The 19,042-nt window shown below is 56.2% G+C and overlaps 1 protein-coding gene across 4 annotated transcripts in view; it reads left to right on the top strand.

The window, feature by feature from the left end:
• Positions 1–19,042, top strand: part of LOC125627830 (cAMP-dependent protein kinase catalytic subunit alpha) — a 69,423-nt gene that overhangs the window by 18,673 nt on the left and 31,708 nt on the right. Inside the window, exons 1-4 of one of the 4 annotated variants that reach the window (XM_048832379.2) lie at positions 1,070–1,563; positions 16,539–16,600; positions 17,827–17,955; positions 18,130–18,228. The exons of 1 other annotated variant lie outside the window; for it this stretch is intronic. In XM_048832379.2, coding sequence (XP_048688336.2) covers positions 1,362–1,563; positions 16,539–16,600; positions 17,827–17,955; positions 18,130–18,228 — 492 coding nt within the window. In that variant the 5' untranslated portion in view covers positions 1,070–1,361. Of the gene's footprint in view, positions 1–881; positions 1,564–16,538; positions 16,601–17,826; positions 17,956–18,129; positions 18,229–19,042 lie in introns of those variants that run through there. 2 more of the 4 variants (XM_075121808.1, XM_075121807.1) reach the window with 2 other exon arrangements.

Below are 19,042 nucleotides of genomic sequence, written 5' to 3'. Positions count from 1 at the left end.
CCTCCGTGCCTTTGGGGGGCTCACACAGTAGCCCCCTTATCTGTTGCACCCATGGTGAGCAGCTTCCTTTCCGGATTCCCTCCTGCCTGCAAAGTCCTGGTCTCTGCAGACCCTAGCTGTTTGGAAATTGAGACTCGCAAGGAAGGGCCTCCTCCTTTCCCATCCCACCCTCTTGCTTCTCCCCCGGAGCGCTACCCGACTCTCTTTGGTTTCCGCTGACAGTGGCTTCCCGCTCCCAAGGTCAAGGAGCACAGCAGCGCTTGTTTGGGAAAGGCAAAGTAAAGAAACCTCCAGGTGACTAGTCCTGGGTCCCTCCCCTACCGGTGGTCAGTACTGCCTGGGACTGCGTGGCACGAGAGTCAAACCCATGCTTCGAGATCTACTCCCTGGAGTGCTGTTGCAGGGTGCCGCTGAGGGTTTCCGAATGTGGGTCTCTTTGAACGCCACTTGGAGAGCCACCTTTGATGTGTTGCAACCCCCTGCTGTTCATCTCTGCGAGCGGGGCCCCCAGCAGTGGATTTAAGGACCTGCACCCCTCTGACTCAGGCCTCAGGTGAGCTACAAGCCCACCCGCAGCCCCCCAATTTCTTTTGCAGCCCCAGTGGCTTGGCCCAGGGGGCACTGTACTTGTAGGATGGTGTTTTTTCCAGGGGTCTGCCCCCCAGTGCATGCAGGATCAGCAGTGAAGCCAGAGGGAGCCTCTCACGCTGCTTTCGGCCCAAGGATTTGAGAGGAGCGGAGACCCAGGGCGCTATTTTAAGCCCTACTGTGTTGATGTTTCCCCTTGCCACTGTCTGTTGTTCTGGAAGACCCGTCCCAGCAGTTCTGAAGCAGAATCTGTCCTCCGCTCACCCTCCAGGAAGTGAAACTGACTTGGCTGGCTGCGTAAGTGACCAGACTCCCTGACTACAGCTCCATTCCCTCCACCAGGGAAGCCAATTCTCCAGACAGAGGTGGGAGAGAAGATACCGTTTCCAAGTCCCTGGGTCTTCCCCGCCTTGAGCAAAAGGCAGGGAGGAGTGTGCATGGATGTGACTGGCTGGCCCTGAAGAGTCGTGTGCAGGTCTCTGAGTTGACAGCCACGCTCTGGGGCTGCTGCAGGGCGGGGGAGCTGTTGGATGGAAATTCTCTCTCCCGGTTAGAAGTCAAGAGTGATTAGAAGTCGAGAGCAATCAGCTCAAGCCCCCTGTCTCTGTCGGGAGTGGAGGAGTTTTGCTGAGGCTTGGGGCTGCCCCTCTAGTCCCTGATCCTGCTGTCTTCTCCGCTGCTGGGAAATGGCCAAGGCCGGAGGATTCCTGGATCAGGTCCGAGCTTCGCATTGACTCTGGTTGTGAGGGCCGGGGAAGGAGGGAGATAAATAAATGAAGGGAAACATGAGCCATGGAGCAGAAATGACCTGCCCCAACCCCAGCAGGAACAAAGGCGCTAAGATGTCACCACTTCAGAAGCTGGAGAGCCTGGCTGGGCGGATCTTCTACTGGGGGCCACGCAGCGAGGCGGGGGCCCCGGCCAGCAGCGAGATGGCCCATGTGTCCGAGCACACTGCCGCCTGGAATGAGCAGAGTGAGTTGGGATGGGAGCCCTGTTGGTAGGACCACGTGCAGCCCCAGATCCCAGGGGGTCGGGCTGCCGTGATTCAGTGCTGGGGAAGAGTGATGCAGCATCTGAGTCCTAGTGGGGATGCGGGGGGTGTCCCTGTGATGTAGGTGCCATTGAAGTTTGTGGTGGCTTCTGTGGAGAGACCACGGATTGAGTCTGGTCTGCCCAGCTCCCCCCTGGAAAGGTTCCCTGCGGGGCAGGGTCGAGGTGAGGGGGAAGCTCACTCAGCGGATGAGGCCTTAGGAGCTCTCGGTTCCCAGTCACCGCTGGCAGCAGCTTGACATCAAGGGACTCGTCTTCCTGCCGCTCCTGAGCCATCAGCCGTGTTGCGCCAGCCACGCGAGCCTCTTGCCGTGCTGAGGAGCTGATGGTGGTGCCGTGGAGGCGTGGGGTGGGACGTGGGCTCTGGAGATGGCAGCTCTTATGTCAGGAGGGCTGAGCCCGCCAATCCGAGTGTGACTTCTCTCCTCCCTGAGCGTCTGCGCCGGGCCAGTTTGTGCGGTGTGCTGCTCCAGCGGCTCTCGCTGTTCTGCCGATGGTAGCTAATCCCACACACAACCCCTCCGAAGGGAGAGATTATCTTTGTTTTGCGATGGGGGGAAACTGACGTGCACAGAGGGGAAGTGACTTGCCAAAAGACTTGCAGACTTGGGGGCGGAGCTGGCTATGGAACCCAGGAGTCCTGGCTCCCGGTCTTCCATACTGGTTTAATGGTTAGAGCAGGGCCTGGACGTCAGGACTCCTGGGTTCTGTCCCCAGCTCTGGGAAGGGAGTGGGGTCAGTGGATTCTTCTCTTCCTCATTACTCCCTCTCTCTTTCTTCCCCTCTCTATTCCCACTCTCCCTCCATTCCAAAGGCCAGTCCCTGGTGTGTGGCCCCTCCCGTTCCCCCCACTGCACCTGGGAAGCTGCAGGCCAAACGCCTGGTCCTTGATCGCTGCAGATCTTTGGTGTGGGTGGGAGGCTGGGCGCTCGGATCCCTTTGCCCTGAGTGGCACAAGGACCCACTGGCTCCCCTCTGTGGGAGAGTCATGGCCACTTCCCTGTGCTGCTGGGACAGATTTGTGCCCTCTCATGTCACTTACACTTCCTTTCTGACATCCTGGCTCTCTTTCCTTCTCATCCACTTTCACTTCCTCCTTCTCTTTCACGCTCCCTCTTTCTTTCCCTCATTCCCTCCTTTTATTCCTCCCCTCCCCAGCCATGACTCATCAAAGACGAAAACTGCCCCCCCCCCGGCATTTGCAGCCTGTCAAGTGTTACCTGGGCGTTGATCAGCTCGTGCTCTTGAATTAACTGCACAGCCGCTTGGGTCGAGGTCACATCCCCACTCCGTGGCCCGGGCTGTAGTTTTGGGTGGGTGGGATTCCCATGGGGGATCTGGAAGTCCCCACGTGACCCTAAGCAGCTCTGCTCCCTCTACTGGGGGCTCTGGGCTAGCTCGGTGGGGGAGGGGAGATGAGGGGGATGAGCTACCTCTGGCCTCCCGCCAATCCCAGGCCCCCTCTGGATGTTCAGACAAGGCTGTAACAATAGTGCTTGGCAGGGCAGCCAGGATTAAAATAGCAAATTGTAAAGCACCTGGTGCCAGCAGCTTCTCCGGCACCTTTAACCCTCTGCTGTCTCGGCCTTCCGAGCGCTGCCCCCAGATCCGGCGGGCATGGCGCGGGGGGCAAGTTAGCCCAGTGAGTGAGAACTAACTATACGCCACAGTTTGGTAGCACCAGGAGACGGGACTCCTGGGTTCTCTCCCTGGCTCGGAGAGGGCAGTGGGGTCTCTTGGTTAGAGCAGGGGGGCTGAGTGCCAGGACTCCTGGGTTTATTCTCTTGATCTCAGGCACTCCTGGGGGCCCATCTCTGTAGCATCTGAGCACCTCAGTCAATGCATTTATCCTTACAGCTTGCCTGTGAGCAGGGCTATCATCCCCAGTGTACGAATGGGGAACCTGAGGCACAAGGCGACATCTCCAGGGTCTCATGGCAAGTCCGTGGCAGAGCCAGGACTAGAACCCAGGTCTCCTGATTCCCAGGCCAGGGTCTGATCCACTGGTTGGCACTGCCTCTGTCCTCTTATCTGACCCAGCAGAGCAAGGCGGGGGGAGGGATAGCTCAGTGGTTTGAGCATTGGCCTGCTGAACCCAGGGTTGTGAGTTCAATCCTTGAGGGGGCCATTTAGGGGATCTGGGGCAGAAACTGGGGATTGGTCCTGCTTTGAGCAGGGGGTTGGACTAGATGACCTCCTGAAGTCCCTTCCAACCCTGATATTCTATAATTCTAAGGCATCAGGCTTCTCGTTGGGGCCGCGCTGTGGAAGCTTCTGGGTGGAGCATCAGCATTAACAAGCCCATGCTGGGACTGGAAACCTCCAGGAGGGAGTAGGAGGGGCCCTTTGGGGGTGTTGCCTTCTTTGCTAGCTGCTGCCTGTTAAAGGGGATGGACTCTCTGTGTGTTAGTTACATCACAGCCGCCCATCCAGCTGCGATCTGGAGTAACTGTTGACTGGCTGGAGGTCAGGAGACTCCTCATAGATCACTGCCCAGTCGCAACCAAATCTCCCTCTGCAGGTTCCCGCCCGCCTCTTTGTCTCAGACATCCAGGCTTCGGTTAATTTCACACTAGATCAGCAGCCCTGGCCCTCCCAGCTGAGAACCCCAACAGGGCTGCCATCCCTGCGCTGTCTGCCCTGGAGGGACCCTGCCGGTGGCTGGGACGAGGGACCCCTGGTGCCAGACCCTGCTCCCTCCTCATCTGAGGCTGCTACTGGACTGGCACTAGAAATCGGGGCAATTCGCACAAGGGCCCGGGCCAGCAGCCGCTGCGTGAAACCAGTTTGCATCTCAAAGTGCCCTGGAGTTAGAATAAATTGCTCTGCCGACCTGGAGCCTGATTCCCACCTAGGATCCGCGTAGCAAAGATATGCAGCCCCCTCGCTCACCCCACGAGCTGAACCTCCTGGTCTGTGCTCTGTTTCTCCGCTGCAGCCAGGTGGAGCTGTGGTGGTGGGGGGGCGGGGGGGGGGAAGCTCACAGGACTCTAGCTGAGAGGAGGCGTTTTAACCATCTGAAACAGAGCTGGCTGCTCTCTGACCTTGGGTAACTGAGACTCTGCTTCTTGGCGTTAACCCCTTTCTGCCTGGGATGGCCTCTTCCTCGCCCGCAGGTGGCAAAGCACGCTGGTCTGTTGCCTTGGTGGTGACTATTCAAGCCAGCGGGAAGCTGGATGCTCTGTGGGGGTTGAGGAGGAAGTTGGGTTTCCGAACCGTCATGCCTGGGAGCTCTCCTAGGAACTGCAGCGTGCCGCAGGGGTTGGGGGCTGACGCTTATGTCCCAGCGTGCAGCTCGGGGGTGCTGAGTTGCAGGGGGTCACTGCGCCTTGCAAGCAGTGCTGCACTAGGGGGCGCTGTGCTCCAGGCTGGGAGCTCGGTAGGCGGCGCTCACGCCAGTGCTCCAGTGCGGCACCAGAGGGCGCTGTGCTGCAGGGAGCAGCGTGGGGGCTGCTCTCTCCCCTCCATCAGTGCTGAGCCCAGTGCCCCACCTTGGTGCCAGGGGGCGCTGTGCTGCAGGGTGGTGCTCTCCCCTCTCAATATGGACTCCGGTGCTGGGGGCTGATGCGAAGCCAATGGTGCTGTGACCCAGGCTATTCACAGGCTACGCCCAGGGTCGGCCCCAGCCCCAGCCCCAGCTCGCCTGTCTCCATTCTGCCTCCTTAACCCCTGCTCCTGCCATTCCGGGGTCACCCGCTGGCATGTTCCACCCCAGAGGTGGCTGCAGCTCAGCATCCCTGCATACAGCTTGTCTGTCACTAGCTTTGTGATGGGCTGGGAGGCCAGATGCTGTGTGAATACAAATGATGGCTGCTTTGCTGTGTGTCACCGGGAGGGGGCGCTAGCCAGGATCAGTGGAGCCGGTCTTGGGGCCAGGGGAGAGGGGGAAGGCTCTCGTATCTGGCTTCACTGTTTTCTGCAGGGCCTGTGTAACTGACTGCTGAGCATGCCTGAGGGGTTCCCTGTCTGTGTCTGATGTGCTGAGGATCTGAATCTTACCGGCCTAGCCGGGGAGCCGGGGCTCTTTAGCTCAAGCTGGAGCAGCCCCTGCTTTTATCTCTCGAGGGCCCTGGTCCCCCCTGCGCCAGGCAGCGCAGCAGCCAATAGCAGAGGTTTTGCACTTGAGCTGGTGGCTGGGCTGGGGGGTGCCACAGAATTAGGGTGTAGATGACATTGGGTCCTCGCAACAGCTGTGTAGGGACATTGAGAGAGTTCCCTCAAGCCGTAGCCTGAGAGCCAGGACTCCTGGGTTCCATTCCCAGCTCTGCGAGGGGAGTGCTGGCCCAGATTCTAAGGCTAGAGAAATTCACCCACCTGCATCTGTATTGGTCGTAGTGGTGAGAGGCTGGGAGGCAGGGCTCCTGCGTTCTGTCCCTGGCTCTGGGCGGCGAGTGTTGTCTAATGGTTAGAGTAGGGCTGAAGGAATCAGGACTCCTGCGTTCTGTTCCAGCTCAGGGAGAGCAGAGTCTAGTGGTCGGAGCAGGGGCAGTACAGGGTATCTGTACTGAGGGACAGTACAGGATTGTTCTGGTATTAAGCATTCAGAGGGAGAGAGCCTCCAGCCTTTCCCTTGCGGGCAACGGCCCTTCTGGCTATCCAATCTCTGGCTGGTGGCGGAGGAATTTCCCCTTATGCTATTCCAGTCTCCCCTTCCCCTGCCAGAGCCGTTGCTGCTGCTTCCCTTGTCTCAGAGCAGCAGAAAGCAGCTTCCCCTCCTTAGCCAGCCTGACACTGCCTCCCAGCGTGATCTGCAGCCGAGGTACAGCTGGGCAAGGGATTGATCAAAGAGGGCGGGGCTCTCTCCTGCTTTTAGCTTTGGCTTCTCCCCTCACGCTCATGGATCGGCTTCAGAGCTGTGTTCACTGAGTGTGGCATTAAATCTGGCCACTGGGAAATCGATCAGGGCTGCTGCTGCTGCATCAGCTTCCAGCCCTGGGGCAAAAGTTCTGTCCTTCATCTGTTCCGATAGCGGGCGGTGGGGGTGAGGCAGCGTGCTGGCATCGGGATCGGAAACTCCAGGAGCTCCGTGCAGGATCCGGCTATAGCCTGGCGCTCTCTGGATGCGGGGATCCGGGCGGCGTTTGCCAAGGAGGGAAAAGATCCTGGCAATATCTCAGAGTTGAGAAAGTCGGGCTTCTCGTCAGAAATGCAGGAGGTGGCATGATGCCCAGTGCTGGGATTGCCAGTCCTCGGATTGACGAGTCCAGGTGGCCACGGTGGCCAGCCCATCCTTCATGATGTTCGCCAGCCTCCCGCCAAGGAACTTGTAAGCACCTTTGTGAATGAACTCCGCCCCCCAGCACAATCCTCAGCCCCAGTTTACAGAGCTGGAAAATGACTTGAACTCACACAGTCAGTCAGGCCTCCTGAGTGCTCTTGGCCGTTACCTCACTGGGCACAGGAGCAGGTCCCACAATAACCCTGACCAAATGCCAGCGTGGGTAAGGGTACGCCACCTCCTCTGAAGTCCACCCCCCAGTGTGTTGGATCCTTCACTCTTGTGCACCGCAATGTGCCTGTTAAGCAGCTGCATTTTGGTGCTGGGGGAGCAGTCCCCATGCAGCATTGCTGTGCGTTGTTGACCAGCTGCCATGACCCACCTCTGAGGTGGCTGCCATGAGTCCCACGTGTATATAATGCATGTGTTTAGGGATGAGTGAATGTATGAAGGAGAGGGGGCAGGAAGGGATTTCAAGTCATGTCTTTGACCTTATCTCTTGGCATGAGGGTACAGTTACATGCCCGGGGACGGCCGGGCAGCAGGAGACATTTGGCTTTCGTGGCATCCGCTGGAGCTTTTAACCACCCTGGCCCATGCTCCCTTGGGGGAGGAGGGGCGAGTGTAACCTAGTGTGTGTTGTGTGTCCCTGACCCATAGACGCTGCGAGTCTGTTCCTGCCCCAGCTGCAGAGCCTGGCTGTGATGAAAAGCTGTAAAGACTCCGGCCTTTAGCTCCGCAGTTCCCTGGTTCAGTCCTTGGTGTTGACCAAAACGGTGGCTGTCACAACCCTTTGGACTCCCTCTGGACCTGGCTAGCTTTGGTCTTGCGCTGATCAGTGGCAAGTTTCTCAGGGCTAAGCCAGCTCCTGAGAGCCTACGGGTGGGTCTGCAAAGCCCTGTCTGAGTAACTGTGTCCTCACTGGCTCTGCACTTGTTCCGGGGAAAAATCCCAGGGCTCTTTGTGCTGAGATGCTCAGATTCTTTCCCTGGCCATCGCGGGAGAACTTGTCTGCCCTGCAGGGGAATTGTGGGAAGGCCTTGGGGGACTGTTGGCACACGAGGGTTTAGCCTCTGCAAAGTGGGTGCGTTCCAGCCCCAGTAAAAGCAGAGCCTAACCCCTACCCTGCCCCCAGCTAGGCCGGCTGGCCCCTCCCAACTGGGGTCAGAGGTGTTTGTGTGTGGAGAGTAGTGGGGTTATGTCAGGTATGTCTTCCCTGCCACTCCAGGCCAGAATTTAGGGGAGACCCCTAGTGGCGACACCATGTAGTGCCAGCTTGGCAGTGGCAATACTGTGTCCAGTAGCCTGGATAAGGGATCCCTGTTTAGCATCCCTGCTTTGTGGGGTGCCCTATTGTGGCCACAAGGAGGATGATCTACTGAGTTAGAGCAGGAAAGGGGCGGGGGGCTTAGAGCTAAGACTCCTGGGTTCTATTCCCAGCACGAGGCAGGGAGGGGTGGTGTATTGCTTAGCGAAGGTGTGGAGAACCAGGACTCCTGGGTTCCGTTCCCCTTTTGCCACTGTTCTGCCATAGGACCTTCAGCAAGATTCCTTTCCTTCTCTCTGCCTCAGTTTTCCCACCTGTAAACTGGGGTTGATTGTATGCCATGGGAGTTCTGCTTTGAGATCCTCAGGGTGGGGGGATAGAGACGGGCTTTCACAGCTCATAGGGGGATAGGGAGTTACAGAGAGGCGGCTGAAGTGGTGTGGGGGAGGAGTTGGGGGATCCTCTCTTCCTCCTCCAGGAGTGGATCAGGGCAGTGTCCAGATGCCCCAAGGGATTATGGGTGATGGGGTATTGGCTAAGAACCCAGTTAGACCAGTGTGGGTGGGGTGGGGAAGCTGCAGTTGTTATTTATAAATAGACCCCTGGAGCATCGCTGTGTGAACGTTGTGTCCCTCCACCATGTGATCGGCTCTGTCCCTGTCCTCCCCACCCCCTCCCTGGATGTGCGTCCTCACGCCCAGAGCTCAGAACCCATGGAAGGGCTGGCGGTAGGCGCTGCTTTCTGGAACCAGCTGCCCTACATACCGGGGCAGTGAAGGGACACTTTGGGGCGTTGCCCTCGCCTCGTTGCTGCCTCCATCCCCAGGCAAGTGGGATTGGCAGCGCTGGCAGATCCACCTCTAGCGGCAAACAGGAACCCAGGAGTCCGGGGCAAGGCTGACCTTGGGGGCGGACACTGCTGTATCCAGGGGCAATAGGCACTAACGGGCACAGACCCCCTGCGCCAAGGGGGCTTGAAGGCACCTGTCACCGGAGGATCCGGACACCGCGATGGGGCCCTCCAGCCTGGCATAAACCCGGCCCCTCCGATGCAGCCGAGGGAGTGGTGGTGCCAGAGACACACCCTGGAGCTGCACTGGGCCCTGTGCTGGCTCGGGTCTCTCCTCGGCTCGCCGGAGAAGCCGGGGTCGAAGCAGAGGTTGTGTTTGCTCCTGCTGCCTGGGACAAAGTCCCCCATGAGGCGCCAGGCCAGACCTCCCTCTCTGCCTGCCATGACCTCCTAACCACAGCCGGCGGCCTCCGTGGGTCACAGCATGGACGGTAAAGGGGGGCTTTGGGGGAGGGGATCCCAGGCAGGGTGTGTGGTCATCTCCCCTCCCTTAGTATCCCTGATGGCTTGAAGTGCCAGGGTCTGTCCCTCCCTTCCTCTCTGCAAAGGGAGGCTGATGACTCACGGCAGGCACACGGTGATCCTGCCCCCACTCCCCCACAGCTCTGCCGTGCCCCCTTCCTCCCAACCCACTGCTCCCCCTGCTATTCTGGGCCCGAGGCCTCTCCCCACCAGAGACCAGCGGCTTGTGCTAGGCTTCACACTGGCTTTGTGACCTGAGCTGCAGTTAAACCCATGTCTCTTAAAGGCAGGAGGTGAATTCTGCTGTCACCCAGATTTTCCCTGCTCTTCTGGGTTGTGGCTCGGGGGAAATCGCAAAGCACAAGCCAGTTCTGGTCAATGGTCAGCTCGTTTGAAATTTGCTTTAACCCTCTGAGACCCGAACCCTCACCTCTACCTGCATGTGGTTACATTACGGTTGCTCTTAGGCCCTGACTGAGTTCAGGGCCCCATCGTGCAGGGCGCTGTACATACTTCCAGTCAGAGACAGTCCCTACCCTGAAGAGTGCAGAGTCTAAATAGACCTGAGTGGGGAGGGGAAACAGAGGCCTGGAGCGAGGCAGTGACTTGCCCAAGGTTAGAACCCTATCTGCTAGGCTGCACTGCTTCTCTATGCCAGTTTCTACTAGCAGCCTTGGCTGTGATCTTGCCGTTGTGATCTCTTTGGGGCAGGGAGCGTGGCTTCTGTTTGTACAGCACCTAGCTCAATGCGGCCAGGCCTGGTGGGGGCCTGTCGGTGCCATCGAATCATAGGCTTGACATCATTGTAACCAATCCCCATGGGAGGTGAAAACCTGGCAGCTCGTTGCACCCAGCGGCCATCCAACAGGAGGATGTCAGGGTTCAGGGCTCTGTATCCCTGGCTCCCACAGCCACCTGGCCTGTCCACCCCGATCACTGTAGTGAAGGTCTCAGTACTCAGCTCTCTTCCCCAGCCCGAGCAAGAGGCAGGACGGTCGTGCACTGGCCCCTGCAATCGTTAGCAGGGTGCTGGGTGTAACGCGGACCACGTGCGCCAGACCGGGTTGTAATGTAGACCTTCATTAGATCCTTCGCATCAGGAGCCAGACCCTGGATCGCTTACGCTCCAGCCCCATCACCTGCCCCCTTGGGCCTCTTTCCCCACTGGGCTCATTAAAGGAAATAAACCAGTTTGTTTTGGAACCTGCTTGGTGCTCACCAGAGAGAGACTGTGAGTCCTTAGTGGCAGGGAAGCTCTGGGTTTAACCCTTCAGCCACCAGCACTGGAGGGATGGGGAGGGGGTGGATTCTCCTCGGTTCTGCCCAGGTAAGATGGAGTTTACACTTTGGGAGATCGGGATCTGGAGCAGCTGGGGGCATGAGATGGGCGGGATGTAGCTGGAATCAGAATAAGGCCTGGGGCTGCACTAGTGACGGTTCTTTCCTGTGGTGCTTGCAGCTTGCCCTGCCCCGCCCCTCCCCCCATCCTGGTCAGGCGTCATCCCAGTGGAAACCCTCCCATGGCCAGAAATGGCATCCAATGTGGAAAGTGGGGCTGAGGCAGGTTGCTAACGTGCATCTAGTGGCCTGGGGGAACAGGCCTCAAAGGGCTTAAAATCTAAATCCATGATGGCAGGTGATGATGCTTGGCTAAGAGGGAGGATGGAGGGGAGTGGAACAAGCCCATGGGGGAGCTGTCAGCACATTTGTTCCTATCGGACAATCATCGCTCGGGCACGCAAGGGCGGAATCTGTGTGGGTGTTAACCCCGGTGCCATTCTCCCTCCCTGAGTTTTCACCTGTAGTTTCAGGATCTCTTTGCTGTTGTACAGTGTCCTGAAACAGCTGCCCTGTTTCACCTCAGAGGTGGCTGCATTTTGGTGGCGGATGAAATGATCCTTTTAGTGACCACTTAGTATTGGCTGCTGTGGAAGCTTTGCCTTCAGGAGTCCTGACTCCCTGTCAGTTACACTCCAAATGGCAGGGGGAATGAGCCTGCTTTTAAATTCTGGCTGTGTTCCAAGGTGACCAGTCTCTGTAAACCTCTAATCTGCTCTTCACCATTCATGCCCTTTGTGCCTCTGGGGCGTGGTGAAATTCGATTCGTCGATTTCACTTTGTTTCTGATTTCTCCTGTGTTGATTTGCAGAGGCTGGGGGCCCAACACTGGTTTTGGGGGTAGGGACTTCAAAGTTTTGTCAAACCAGCCCCCCTATTTTGTCAAATAGGGGGAAAGTTGTGTAACGTTTTGTAACCCTGGCCTTGTGCAACTCAATTGTTTTTCTTACGCACCTGGCCCTGATCCTGCAATGGGATTTCAGAAACAAGCCTAATCTCTCCTCTCTAGGTTCTTATTCCGCTCTTATCACCGCAGTATCTGAATGCCTTCCAGTCGCGTATTAAATGATGTGACTTCACATCTGTCATGTGGCTTGTTCTCTCATCTCCTCCCTTGAAGGAGAAGTGAGGCAGTGGAGTGTCTTGTAGTTTTTGAGGTTCCGGTAGGTCAAAGAAATGGGTCTGGATTTGGGATGGTCCCTGGTTCATGTGGCAGGTAATTCCACAGTCTGCAACCAGACCCGGAGGAAACTCTGTCTCCTGCACAGCTGAACTTCACCGTGGTGGAAGGTGCCATTGTGCCGAGCAAGTAGAGTTGTCAGCCATTATCTTTCTGTCAAAGTCATACGCTCATTTAGATCCCCCATGGCACAGGCCATGGAAACCTTGAAGATGGGGACTGAGAACTTGACTTGGTTTGAAAGGCAGAGGCTCGAAGGTGAAGCATGAGGTTGGAAACTGCTACCCACAAGCTGGCGTGCGTTAGGTTTCTGTAATCACAAATGTTGGGCCTAAAACTTGTCATGTCTCTTTAAGAGCAGTCTGCCCTCTGATTAGGAAACTCAGCTCTTTTCCAGATAACTCTGATCTCTCCTAATTACAGGTCCCTAGAGCCCTGGTGCTGGGGCCTGCTGAGCTTTGAATCAGGCGCTGATTTCCATTCCGCAGAGAATGGCTTTAACTGTTGATCTGAGGTCCTAAGTGGTCCGACCTTCTCATGCATTTTCCTTTGTCTACCAGTGTTGATCCCTGTCCCAGGTATTCGAATAATACCTCGTGCTGCTGCATCAGGTAAAAGAGAACTGGATGCATTGTGATAAGCAAGAGTGCAGTCTAGCGGTCAGAGTAAGGAATGGGAGTTGGGATTCCTGGCTCTGGGATGGAGAGTGGGATCTAGTGGTTAGAGCAGGGGACTGAGAATCCGAACTTCTGGGCTCTATTCCTAAGAGTCAGGACTCTTGGTGCTCTTCTCAATTCTTCCACTTCCTGTGCAACAGTGGGCAAGGTCACATCTCCCTGCCTCAGTTTCCCTTCCCATAAAAAAGGAAATAGTACCTACCTCCTTGAAGGTCTAAGGAACTTAAGGTTTTGCTAAGTTCTTTGAAAGGTGGTACAAAAGATTAGCGGTATGAAAATGTCTCCATTAGCCAATATCCACTGGTGCTTTTCCTTGCACAGGTCAGTTTGTTAGTCTATTGTGTAATTAGACACAGTCAATTAGTTTCATATGCCAGATTCGTGCCATCTGACAAAACTGACATGAATAGAAATGTGTTCATGGGTCTTTAAAGGGGCTCTCTCAGCTGAAAGGCCACTGAGTTGGAAAGGAAAGGCTACAAAATCTTGGGGTTATTAAAACGAGAGGATTCTAAAAATCCAGTTTGCCATTTCCTATTTACGAGTTACCGTCAATGGCATGCAGGCTCCTAAAGCCTATAAGCCCTTTGGAAAATGTTACCCTGTTCCCACTATTGCTTTTGCTCATATACTAGGGAGCTGGGCATCCGTATAAAACCCTGAGATAGGTAAGTCTGTCTGCTTAGCAAAGGAGATCTCAGTGGTATCAATTTCACTCCTGCTGAAAGTAGATTTCACTCTAGGGCTCTCTGAGCTGCAAGAGGGGTGAGGGACCCTTCGTCTGTTTCAAGTGGGACGTAGTTTAAAAATAATTGGACTATTTCAGGATTTGTTTTTAGACAGCATTGGGGGGTGGGGGTTAACCAAAACTTACATTTTTGGAGGCCAAATTTGAATTGGCTGCTCCTTCAATGGTTTTTTAATTACAGTAGCCCCCAGAGATATTGATTGCAACCGAGGACTCCTTGTGCCTGGGTTCTGTACTTTCACCAGGGGGAGAGCTGTGTGTGCAGTGGAGGTGTTGGTTTTGGTAGGGTCTCTTTTTATATGCCTGTTCTGCGCTGTGTTTAGCACATAGCACTAGGAGGAAGAGGTGGGGAAGTCTGAGATGATCCTTAGATCCTGTGACAATCAGTTCCACCCTCTTGGATGGGCTCCCAAAGAAGCTCTGTCCCTCTCACAGATGAGCTACACCTGGGTGGTAGAAAGTGCCGTGGGACTGGAGGAGTGGGGCTGTCAGCCACAATCCCCATCCCAGATCTTTCCGCTCTAGGGGTCCCTGGCCCAGGCCCAGGGCCCTGAAGAGAGAGGCCCAAAAAGGGAACAAATTATTGGTGTTGGGCCAAGTAAATTAGAGGCTGGTGGTGCAGAGAAGATTCCTCCATCACTGTCTGGGGCTGCCCCCAGTTTATGTAACTGATTAGCAGAGCCTCAAAAGTCTTCCTAGACCTCCAGAAGAAGGCAGAATGGCTGATCTCCCCTCCCAAGGCACTGATCTGGTGTGGATGATGCCAGGGAAGAACAGTGGGGGGAGGGGTGTCGCAGGTCAGGGCAACTGCACCTGTATTTGCCCCTCATGGTCCAGCCAGGGAAGCCACTTAGGCTTCTGGCTCCCAGTCATCACCTCTCTTGGGCAGAGACCTGCGTCTCTCTCCTTCCTGCCCGGGGGATTTCCAGGCTGCACAGCTCCCTGCCTACACTGTGAGTTCCCCAGCAAGCCAGACTGCCTCAGCCAGCCTGCTTTTCCCTCCTTCCTCAGAGGCTACAAACAGCCCAGTCTCCACGGGTATAAGGTACCACACAGCTGTTAGCAAGCACATTGATTCTTACAGTAAAAGCATTGCAGGGAAAACCTCTTAAAAACCAGCAAAGAACAAGCACGCCTGCTAATAAGCTTTCCAAAGATCACCCCGCTTCCAGCCAGGTAACTCACAGGCAGTGGGTTTCTCCTCTGGGAGCAGCTTCCAGCAGCTGAGGTTTTGCATAACAGAGGCGTTACGTTTGCATACCCCTCCCCTTAGAGATTTCCTGGGAAATGTACTTAACTTTAAAAGGCCCCATAGTTTCAGATGATCCCTCAAAGCCCATAACCCTTCCCTGGGTTTCCATCGGAGACGTCACATACAGTCCCACAATAATACATAACCGCCTGCCTTTGTAATACAATGAACTCCTAAGCTACTTAAACTTAGTTCTGTAAGGTACGGCCAGGAGAGTGCAGGAAATTGTCTTCTCTGTCCCGTGTCCAAGCAAGGATCCCTCTTCCCCGCCCCCTTGGGGCTGGGATCGATGGTGGGAGACAGTGGCTGGTGAGCCAAGCCTGTTTCTATAAATAGTCCAGAGAGAGTAGGAGACAAAGTGAAAGTAGGTCAGACAGACTGAGCGTCTGGGGGGAAGCAGATGTGAATTCAATCCCGCTCTGTGGGGCTCCACGGGAGATGGGCTGTGGGGACTAGAGGATGAAGGGGGTGTGGGCGGGGGTAGTTAGCCAGCAAATAGCTGTTCCCCAGAACCCTTTCAGGCCTGCCCTGCCCTGTGGGATCAGGGGAATCCCCGTAATCTTGGTCTCCTTCCCTCCAGCAGTGAATCAGTCACATCTGTAGGATGTTGTCCTGCTTCGCTGGTGCATTTCAGGCCCTCGCCTGGCCCATTTCTCAGCCCTTTCTTTAGGGCAGGGATGACAGGACTAGAGCGCGGTGATGCCGGGTTTCCACAGAAGTGTTGCTATTTAGCGATTAAAGTGGGGGGGTTCCTGGGGTTCTGTCCCCAGCTCTGGGAAGGGAGTGGGTTGTAGTGGAGAGAGTGGGCCGGCAGGGAGTTGACTCCTGGGTTGAGCATCTGTGACCCCCAAGAACTGCAGCACCCACATCTGGATCTAGGCTTTGAGCTGCTGCTGCTCTGTGCTTGGCCTTGCTGCTGCAGCCATTCCAATCCCGTGGGCGTCTCTTGCACTGTTAAGAGCTGCGGGACTTGTCCCTGTTGGGAGCAGCAGGAGGCAGCGAAGATAAAAGGGGCTCTCAGTACCAAATATCCCTCCAGATGCTGCAGATTGCTCCAACCCCCATCCCGCTTCCTCCCTCCCATGGTTCTGGGATCTGGCAGCAAGGACAGGGAGCCCGGCTGGCAAAGGAAGGATCACCTGGCTGGATGCCAGAGAGTGGGACACTTGGCTGGTCCCAGGCTGCTGCTGTGGAGACTGTGGCAGGTTGTTTTAACCCCTTTGTGGGCAAAGCCCAACTGGGGTTTGCAACTTTCACGGCTGCCTTCTGCAGCTCTGTGTGTGTGCACGGAGCACCCCCTTGTGGGCTGTTGGTGTCATTGATCTGTGAGGCCTGCATGGTTGAGAGAAGGCTACACACAGGCCTCTGCCCTTTGAGCTAAGGGGGAATCTCCTTCCCCTTCACCCCTCTTTGCTGGCAGCAGTAGTAGATCCCGTATCCTCCCATTAGGGCAATGTGATCCACGCATCTTAACGTCCTTTGACTGGAGGGTTGTACGAGTGTCTCCTTGTGGGGTGCAGGTTCTGTGTCGAGGGGCGTGGACCAGGCACCCCAAGTGACATGTTCAGCGGGGGGTTAGAGGCACAAGTGCATCCCCTTGCTGGGCGCTGAGGGCTGCATTAGCCCTCCCTGACGAGGTTGTTCGGTGTGTCCAGAGGAAAGCGCAGGGGTGGGGATGTTGCGGGAGCTCCCCAACATGGACCTCTCTCTAACCAATCCCCAGCTGAGCCACCCTTTGTATCCAGTCTGGCATCAGCATCCCACTGATACGTTTAAAATCCTCACCTGCTTTCTGACTGCGTGCCTTTTCGTTGAGGGGGGGGCTGAAATGGAAGCTCTGTCCACCAGGCTGAATGCCCCCCTCTCCTGACTCCTCATGCTGCTCCCTCTCTCTTTCCCTTACAGTGAAGGAATTCCTAGCCAAAGCCAAAGAAGACTTCCTCAAGAAATGGGAGAGCCCCTCTCAGGTACTGTGCCCCCAACCCAGATCACCCCCCACCCCAGCCCAATCAAGGCCTTTGGAGCCCCAGGCTGATTAGCCTGCGGTCACCCCCGGATCTCTTTCCCCATCACTGAGCCACCTAGCCACACAGCCTCCTCTGATGGTCTGGAGGTTGTTTGTGCTCCTGGGGGGGTGGGGCTGAGTGGACCATGTTGCTCTTCCCTCCCCCCTTCCCCAACCTGCCCTCTGGTAGCTGGAGGGCCAAGAACTCTGTAGGTTCCACTCCACTCTGCTGTGGGAGGGGAACACTAACCATGTGGGACTCCTCCTGATCCAGCCTGTCTCCCCCTCCCCCATCCTCCTTCCGAGGCTCGTCCAGCCCAGCCCAGCACCAGATTGGCTCCCAGGGGGGTTGTGCTAACAGGGACCCTGTTCAAAGGGCCTCCATTTGCTGCCTACGCTTCAGCGCAGTGCCCCAGTGCCCTGGGTCTGTCCCCGCTGGAAATCCCGCCTGGGGTGGTTGTGGGTAATTCCTGAGGCAGAGCTGCTGGTCCCTCTGCAGCACTGTCACTTTGCTAGTCCTCCCGCACACCCTGTGTCATTAACGCCATGGCACAGATGGGGAAACTGAGGCCCAGAGGGGAAAGGGACTTGGTCATGGGTATAGGAAGTTGGTGGCAGAACTAGGAAGAGAGCTTTTGACTCCTAGTCTCCTGCCCTCTGACCACTACACTTCACTCCCTCTCCCCACAGACCGAGGGCTAGAACCCAGGAGTCCTGACTCCCAGCCCCGCCCCCGCCAGCCCCACTGAATGGAGCTGGGCGGGTCGCCTGTCTGGAACTGGAGTTTGGTTCTGCCCAAGGAGCAGGGAATCCCTTGTCAGTGTCTCCTTAAAACTGTGGTGGTTTCCTTTGGCGCCCTCTGGTGGTGAAATGTGACATGTACTTCATATGGATGTTCTCAAGAACAACCCCAGTGCGGGGCTAGCGGGTGCTGTGCTGCAGGGAGTGGCGGGCTCAGTAGGGGGCGCTCTCCCATCACAGTCAGTGATGACCCTGGGGGGGCTGCCATTCTGGTGAGCTATAAAAACCAAAGCTCTGACCCCCTTGTGGTCATTAAAGACCCCTCCAGTCTTGCTCTACAAATCCCACTGTCATGAGCAGATGCCTTCCTGATGCCCCCAGGACCTGTCTGTCTGTCTGCCCCCCTCGTCGTCCCCCCCCCAGTCAGATTTGTTTTCCCCCTTCCAGAACACGGCCAGTTTGGATCAGTTTGATCGAATCAAGACCCTGGGCACAGGCTCATTTGGGAGGGTGATGCTGGTGAAACACAAAGAGACGGGGAATCACTATGCCATGAAGATCCTGGATAAACAGAAGGTGAGACGCTGGGAGCTGCCACAAAGATCTGCCCTGGGGCCGTGGACTCCCCAGTGTAGGGGAGAGATTTGGGGCTGAACCCTGCGTGGGGACGCTGGAGAGGGGAGTGGGAGGCGTAGGGGGTGCTGCGCCAGCAGAGGAAGATCTGATGTTGCTACTTCCTTTTCTCTCCAGGTAGTGAAGTTGAAACAAATTGAGCACACCCTCAACGAGAAACGGATCCTCCAGGCCGTCAACTTTCCATTCCTCGTCAAGCTAGAGTATTCTTTCAAAGTAGGTGTCCTTCGCTTGCCAGCCCGGCCCTGGGCTGTGTCTCCCCCCCCCCCTCCCCCACTCTCACAATCCCCTTGATTTGTTTCCTATTTAAAACCAAAGTTGTGCTGAAGGGGTCGAAGGGCACAGTCTGCATCTCTTGTATCCTGAGAACAAACCTTCCTGGCGTGACGTCTGGGATCAGGTTTGGAGCTAAGAAAAATCAGTTTGGATCATTCCCCTTTTTCACTCTCTTCTGTTCTGCTTTTGACTCCAGGTTTTGAACAGTGATACTTCCCCCCGCAACCGGGTCAGTTTTGCTTTCGTTCCTAGTCAGTTTCAGTTTCTGGCTCCTATGTGCTGGCCCTAGGGCATGAGGTCTGGCTTGCAGGGGAGTCTCAGTGGAAGTCCTAACTTAACTTCATGCAAAATTGGCTTTGTGGAGACTTTGAAACCATCACGTGGGATCATTTCCTCCTGATGGAGTTTCTGTGAAAGCTAAAATTCAGGCCCCTGGTGATGCGGCTTGGACCCTCTTCCCTGAACCTGGATCTTGTGGCCTGTGAGCTACACCCTGTGTGTAGGGGGGAGAGCAAAGGTAGTTGTGCCTTAGAGCTGTGGCTGGCCTGATTAAAGAGGGGCTGGCTCTGAAGAGAGACCTGTCTCCTCGTCTGTAAGCCTGTGGTTAGTAGCGAGGAAGAGTCGTCAGCTCAGAGGAGGCTGCAGGATAAATTGCAGCTCCTGCGGGAGCCTGGAGGCTAGGGTGAAGGGCGTGTTAGCAGGCAGTGCTGGCAGAGTCATTTTCTTGGGGCTCCTCATCATTCCAGGGTTAAAT

This window comes from Caretta caretta, chromosome 20 (assembly GCF_965140235.1).
Source record: "Caretta caretta isolate rCarCar2 chromosome 20, rCarCar1.hap1, whole genome shotgun sequence".
NCBI classification, from domain to species: Eukaryota; Metazoa; Chordata; order Testudines; family Cheloniidae; genus Caretta; species Caretta caretta.
This window is presented reverse-complemented; position numbering and strand designations above follow the sequence as displayed.